This window comes from Parus major, chromosome 1, assembly GCF_001522545.3.
Source record: "Parus major isolate Abel chromosome 1, Parus_major1.1, whole genome shotgun sequence".
NCBI classification, from domain to species: Eukaryota; Metazoa; Chordata; class Aves; order Passeriformes; family Paridae; genus Parus; species Parus major.
In genome coordinates this window covers 108292140-108299311 of record NC_031768.1, presented here as the reverse complement: position 1 = coordinate 108299311, position 7172 = coordinate 108292140, and the positions used below count along the sequence as shown (strand labels likewise).

General features: G+C 45.7%; 1 protein-coding gene across 1 annotated transcript in view; it reads left to right on the top strand.

Moving 5' to 3' along the window:
- Nucleotides 1-457: 457 nt before the first annotated feature.
- VGLL3 (vestigial like family member 3) overlaps nucleotides 458-7172 on the top strand; it is a 19073-nt gene continuing 12358 nt past the window's right edge. The window contains exons 1-2 of the mRNA XM_033518569.1: nucleotides 458-1425; nucleotides 6617-7099. Coding sequence (XP_033374460.1) covers nucleotides 1194-1425; nucleotides 6617-7099 — 715 coding nt within the window. The 5' untranslated portion in view covers nucleotides 458-1193. The remainder of the gene's footprint in view (nucleotides 1426-6616; nucleotides 7100-7172) is intronic.

The following is a 7172-nucleotide window of genomic DNA, read 5'->3' as shown; positions in this document are numbered from 1 at the left end:
GGGTTCCTGAAAGTGCTTGTGTGTAAAGTCAGCTGTGGAAATGGCTGGCTAGCTAAAAGCTAGGATTCCTGCAGCTTGACTGTTGTGGGGAGAGGGTTTTTTTTTTTTTTTCTGTGAAAACAGTTGTAAAGTGGAACATCTGAAAAATATGTTCCATGCAAAATGGATCTTCACACACATTTATTTTGACATTTAGGTTTGATTTGAGAGAGAGAGAGAGAGAAGATTCTGAAATAGCCATTCACAGATGGCTTGTGAGGGTTTTACTTTTTTGTATGCTTCTCTGTTTTTGGTTTGGGGTGGATTTTTCTGCATGTGTTTGTGGACTTGTCAATCCCCCTCTTCCCCCAGATCACATGTTTAATTTTTTATGACTTGAATTTTTTTACCTTTTTTTCCAAAAGCTGGTGTTAAAAAAAAAAAAAAAAATGGAAAAGGAAAAGAAACCCTTCCCACCACAACCTCAAAACAGCAACAAACCACCCCAAACCAACCAAAAAACTAAGCTCTCAAACCCCTGACCAAGTCCTGGTCATGACCCCAAGGTACAACTTCTGTGATAAATATTCTGTTGTCAGTGAGTGAAAACTTAGCATTTTGTGGAGTTGCATAATAGAGTAGAAAATTTTTCAGGAAGCAGGAAACTCTCCCACCTTCACAGCTTCAGCAGTAAGTGTGGGGAATCCAGAGGGCCCTGAAAGCTCAGTTGGAGGAGTGTGCCTGGAGAAACCTGGTGCTTGCCCAGCTGGATGTGTGAAGTGCAGATGCTGTGTATCTGGCCACCCTTCCACAGAGCTGGGCTTGACCTCTGTAGCCTTTATTGATGGAATATTCTCTCCAGGTGGGAGTCAGGAGGGAGCTGTTAGCTGTCTGCTTTCTTTTGAAAGTATTGAGTGAAAGCTGGTGCTGATAAATTGTGGTTGTGAAACATGCCTGAGAAGCAGGTCCATCTGTGTGAGAGGAATGGAGACTCTTAAGTGGGCACTGGAATTCTCTTCTTTGTGAAATGCCAGTGTGGGGTATCCTGGAAGTCCAAATTTAATTACAAAGTGAATATTACATTATTCAGTGTAGTCAGTTATTTTTTTTTTGTTAAGGAAACCATATGTTGAGCTTCCACTGAGTGCTATCACTGATACATCTCTTGTTTGTTTTGTTTCTAATCCCAGAAGAAGTTAGCTGTGTACAACAAGATGCAGGAGTCTCTGGAAGTGACCCTTCCCAGCAAGCAGGAGGAGGATGAGAAAGACCAGCCTGCCGAGATGGAGTACCTGAACTCTCGCTGTGTCCTGTTCACTTACTTCCAGGGAGACATTGGTTCAGTGGTGGATGAACACTTCTCGAGAGCTTTGAGCCAAGCCAGTAGCTTCAATTCAGAGACTGCCCTTTCCAAGAGCAAGGCAGGGCTGAATCCTCTGTGGAGAGGTAAGAGGGGGCAGGAGCTCGCTCTCCGTGGCGTGGCTTACTCGGGCTGCATTGCAGTAACACACATTGCATTGCAGCTGAAATTCCACTTCTCTGTGGAAGTGGAAAAAAATCCCCCTAGAATCTCCAAGGACCGAGGAGCTTCTTGGGTTGAGTGATCTGAGGTGTTAAAGGGGGAGAGAGCAGCCAAAGGCATGGAAGGAGCAGGGATCTCCTGTTCCTGCCACATTCTGTCTCAGCCAGGGGCTGGGTGGGAGGGGGCAGACCTCAACGTGGCTTCACAAACGTCTGCTGCGAGGTTGGAGGCTTTTTTTTTTATTAGCTCCAAGTGTGAAACTTGGCCTGAGAGACCAGAGCAAAGCTGCTCGGGGTGCTGGCCTTGGACGTGAAGGAAACCTATGCAGCCTTCTCAGTGACTTTGCCAGGTGATCAGGATTTGTCCACGGCTGCTTTCCAGGCGGTGAGGAGCCAGCACAGGATGGAATAGGCTGGGGGGCAAGCCCTGGATCCTGTGGCTGCAGCCATGTGCTGTTTTCCATTGCAGCTTTGCTTGTGGGAGAGGTACAGACGATGTTACGGCTTGCTGAGTGTAAAATGGGCATGACATTGCCCTGCCTCCATGCAGGGAGGAGAAATGTGGTAGGTTCTGCAAGCCATTTCCTCACTCTCCTAACACTTACCCCTTGTTATGCCTATATACCTTTTATGTATTGGTGTGACATAGAGCAGATCTTGCCAGAGACACTCGGTAGCCCTTAGAGACAAGACTTCCAAATTGGAAAAAGTGTGGCAGTAAGATGCTTTTTCCATTTTGCTGGATGTGGCGGTCTGGGTGTTCTTTAAGATCCCCACAGCTGCATTGTTTCTGATCACATCCTTATGTGGACTGGCACAGGGGTGCAACCTAAGCATGGTGAGCAGTGGCCTGACACTGGGCTGGTGAGAGAGGTGCTGGTGGGATCTGAGCAGGAGCAGTGGTGTTCCCAATCAGCAATGTGGAGGCATTGATGAAAGCCACAGATACTAAAGAGAGATGGGATATTTGAAAAGCAACTGTGAAGAGAAAAATAGCACAGAAGGACTTGCTTTCCAGAAGGATGATGACAAATCCGAGGAAGTTTAAGCAAAGGTCAGCACAAGTGGCTGGGGAGCTAGAGGAATTTATGGCTTGAGCTGGGACTATTAGCGTTAATGGGAAATTTTCTGTTGACTTGACTGAGAGCAGGATTGGACCTATTCTTACTAAAAAGGAGACTGGAGCGTTTATAAATGGCCCAGACAGGCTATAAATGTTTTAGCAATGGGATCAAGGCGGTCCCCAGAGAGACCCCATGCCCACAGCAAGCCCTCCTCAGTGAGCTTGGGGATGTTCCGTGGGTGGGGTCGCGTGTCTTCCCTTTGGCCTCAGACATACCCTGTTGTTTTTCCCTGTCCCCCCTCTGTGGTTTCACAGCCATCCCCAGAGGGTTCTGCAGGGGACATGGGTGGCCTGGTGTGAGGGTTCTCCAGCCATGCTGCCTCCTGACCTCGTGTGCCCCCTGCCCTCAGTGGGGAATGGAGGTTGGTGTGTCCTGAACATCTTCTGGGAATAAAGTAAGGAGATCCACCCTGTGCCATCCCTGCACCTGCTGAGGGGGTGTGAAAATCCCTGGGGAGGCTCGGGGAGCTGAGGGCATGTGCTGCTCCAGAGGAGAGAAGCTGACATGAGCTTTATCAGGCCCAAATGGGTTTCTGAGATATTCTGTTTGAATACAATGGGGAAGGACCAACACTGACATCTTGGTCTTGTGGTTTATGCACAGTATCAAAGATGCTTGGCTACAGCACATGAATGTGAGTTTGTATCCTATTACCTAAAGAAGTTAAAGTATGAATAACTTGAAGTTCTTCCATAAATAACCTTGGGTAGTCTGAATTTCTGTGAATTACTTAGTTACTTGGAGATACTTTAGGAAGAAAAAAGGTTTTTGCAATAGCTGTTTTGGGAGGAACTGGTTTCAGTGTTAAGTGTGTGAGCATGAACTGGCTCCCCAGCTCACTTCACTTTCTCCTTTATCTGAAAGGAGGGATTAGCAATGTTTTTGACCCCTTTTTAATCTTTTTTTTTTCATTATTTTCTTTCTTCCTTTTTTTTTATAAGGTGTTGTGATGAAAACACAAACTCTGATTTTATCATTAAGGTGATATTGCAGGGGACTTTTTTAGTTTGTTTTGAGGAGGGAGTTTACTTACATATAAAAATTAGAACTTATTGTTCTGAAAAGAGCCTGTTTTCATCATTTTTATGTTGAAACTACTGATCAAGTTAGGCTAAAATTATTTTGAAGCTGTTTTTTTTTATAAAATACAACTCCCTACGACAGGCTCAAGTAATGTGAATATTCAATTTTAGGTGTAGCTGCCTGAAATCTTTTGCAGGTGCTAATGATACCTTGACATTAATATTAGTTTAATGGCATTTTTATCAACATGTTTTTTCCTTGATGAAAGCGTTGGGTTGTTTTTCTAGCTTACTTTTCTGCCCTCTTGCCTTAAGTGAGAGCTGATGTTGTAGTACAGAAAGATCCATGCATTGTCTCCTTCCCAGCGTGTGCACTTCTGCCGTGTTTTCAGTGTGTGTTGTGAACATTTGGGTTGGCCACCATGGCATTTGCACCAGCCACACACAGCTCCGTGGTCTCTGGGATGTTGCCTTGTCCCTGCCTCCCTGTACTTAGGGTAGGAAGTTGTGGTAACTGTAGCATCTTTATTGGCAGACAGTTTTTGTTAAATGCCTTCTGAAAGGCCATGGAAGCACAGAGGTATTTTTTTTTTAATCATTATTATTATTTTTATTTTTTTTCTTTCCCAAAGGCAGTGTAGAAGTGGCTGTTTCTCCCTGTTCCACAGAGGCCAGATATCCCTGAGTGCTCAGGGTGGGTGGAATTTTCCTGCATGTTTGTATAAGCTGGATGGAACCTGAGTGTCCAGTGACAGGACTGACCTTTCCAGCGAGGGTGGTGTCACGGGCTGGCCCCTGACAGTGTCAGGCAGCAGCGATGGCTTTGTGAAACCTGCACAGGTTTGAAAAACAGAGATGGCCAAAGGTTTTCCGTGGCCTAGACCTCCTGCATGACTGGCAAAGCCAAGCTGTTATGCAATCTGGGATGAATTCAGGCTGGCAGATTCAGTGGTTTAAAGTGCTCTGTCCTGTTACTGAAGCTGTCCTGCGGATACTTTGTGGTTTTTCTGTGCCTTTTTGAAGTGCAGCGCTTTGGATTTAGGGCTTTTCCATGCAGATAACAGCCAGATAGTTTTCAAAAACTCAATTACAGAGGTTAATTTTCCAGAATACTGGCAGAGCATTGTCAAGCTGTGCTCCTCTGTTAAGTAGTGTGAAAAACAACAGACTGGACATGAAGTTTGGCTTTTTTTTTTTTCTTTTGTGTCAGCTCTGCTGCCAACAGCGCAAGCCATACACGTTCTCCACCTCAGTGTAATCCCTTATTACAAGGAATGGTTTACAAACAAGGAATAATACCAATTTTGGAGGAGTGCTGAGGCTTCTGTAATATGCTTGAAGCTCTCTCCAGTCTTCAAGCATGAATTGCAATAGAAATCCATTGCTAAGAACTACCCAACCTTTTGAAGAAAAACCATGTTGGGATGCATTTGCCAGATAAGTTTGCAGCCTCTGAAGCATTTTGGCACAAAGCATCCACAACATTTGTCCATGGTATGTTTGCAAAGTTTGCTTCCAATATCAGAAGTTAATCAGACTCAATAAGCTGCCTAAATCAAAGCCAATTGATGTATGGAAAAATTTCTGTGATTTTAATGCATTTTAAAACAGAGACACGAGCATGACACAGTCAGAAAATACTTTCAAGTTTTTTTGCTTCCAAAATGTTTTTGTATAAGCAAAGTTCAGAGGCCGGAGTGTTTGAAGAATCTGTTCATTCTCAATGGTGTCTTCACCCAAGTCTCATTCCAGCTGCTTATTAAACAAAGCAAAACAAAAGGTGATTTAAAGAAAAAAAAAGCACTTTTACATAAGTTATGAGGAACAGAGGATTCCTGGCCTCATCAAATATTAAACTTCCCTGGCTTTATTTCTCCATAGGCTATTTTTATGACTGTTCTTTCATCAGAGGTGAAGTTCTGTATTTTTATGTTTCCATCTTTGACCAAAAAAAATGCTGTTGGAGCTGAGACATATTGCATGAAGCAGTACTTTCTAGCATGAGCTGGCAAGAGGTTTGTGAGAATGGAGAAGCCAAGACTTTGCTACACATCAAAAACACTAACTGCTCCTTCAAAAGAGGAATTTTTAGAATGTGATTTCATAATGTAGAGGTATTGGAATCCATTTAAATATGAGCTGAGCCCTAGCTGAAAGAAGCAGCTTTTGGTTCAGACAAAAACCTTGTTGAGCTACTTAGATGGTTCTTGCTTGTAAGATCCTGTTGGGAGAGGGCATCATAATTTATTCTATAAAGGACTTACATAAGCTGTGTTAGATACAACCTTTATCCCATCAAAGCATGCAATTAGTTTGAGAAAATCAGGGTTTCTTCTAGCCAAATGTTTCCTGTTCTGCAGCGTGAGCTGGTTCTCTTTCCTCAGAAGCATTTGCAACTTTTCTGACTGATGTGCTCTAGTCTGGGCAGGAGTTAGCCTTTCCTCACAATTTCTGTACCAAGATCCTCAGAGGGCTCTGACTCTACAGCCTGAAGAAGAAAAATCTTCTTGGGGTGGGGGGAATTTAATGTACATAAAATCCTGATGGGAGGGAATGAAGATGGGGGAGCCAGGCTCCCTTCAGCAATGCTTGCTGACAGGGCAGGAGGCAATAGGCAGAGAGATTAGAAAACAGGAAATTCCATCTGAATACAAGAAAACTTTTTGTTTTGTTGAGTTTTTTAGGTCGGTTGTTGTTTTGGGGGATTTTTTTGGAGAGGCTGTGGAGTCTGGAGCTCACTTTAAATCTGACTGGACATGGTCCTGGGCATCACCAGAGAGGTGACCGCTCTGGAGCAGGGAAATCGGAGTAGACAATCCTCCTACCTCAAATGTGCTGTGATTCTGTACTTACTGAGGAAGCTTGAGTTCAGCGTTACAAACTTCAGAGAGTGGCAAATGGTCGCGGGCTCTTTGTCACGAAATGCGTGGTTCAGCTTCACTCATACTTCACTTCTTTCCTCCCCACCAGAAAGCTCAGCAATTTCAAGCCAAAGGAGCGGATTCCCAACCTCGTTTTGGACCAGCTCTTACCAGCCTCCTCCTCCTCCTCCCTGCTTGAGCGGAGTGCACCCCGATTTCCCCGCACCAGGCACCTTCCCGGCAGCAGACGCCAGCGGCTGGCCGGGACACGGCCTCCACCAGAGCGCCGGCCCGGCCGCCCCCGCCGCCTCCGAGCCCTGGCACTACCCCTTAGCGTCTCAGGTGAGCCCCTCGTACGCACACATGCACGAGGTGTACGTGCACCACCCCCATGTGCACCCCCAGCACCCCGGGCAGCCCCGGGACCCCCGCTACGGCTCGCTGCTGGTGCCCTCGCTGCGTGCGGCCCGGATCCCCGGCCCGCAGCAAGGCGGCAAGGCCGACCCCGCCGCGGGCAGCGGCGCTACCTCAGCCTGGGCCGGAGCCTTCCACGGAACGGTGGACATCGTGCCGACTTTTGGCTTTGATACAGGTGAGATGCTTTCATTTGGGGATTTTTGGAAGTTTTTTTGGTTTTTTTTTAATTTTTGGGGGTTTTTTTTGTG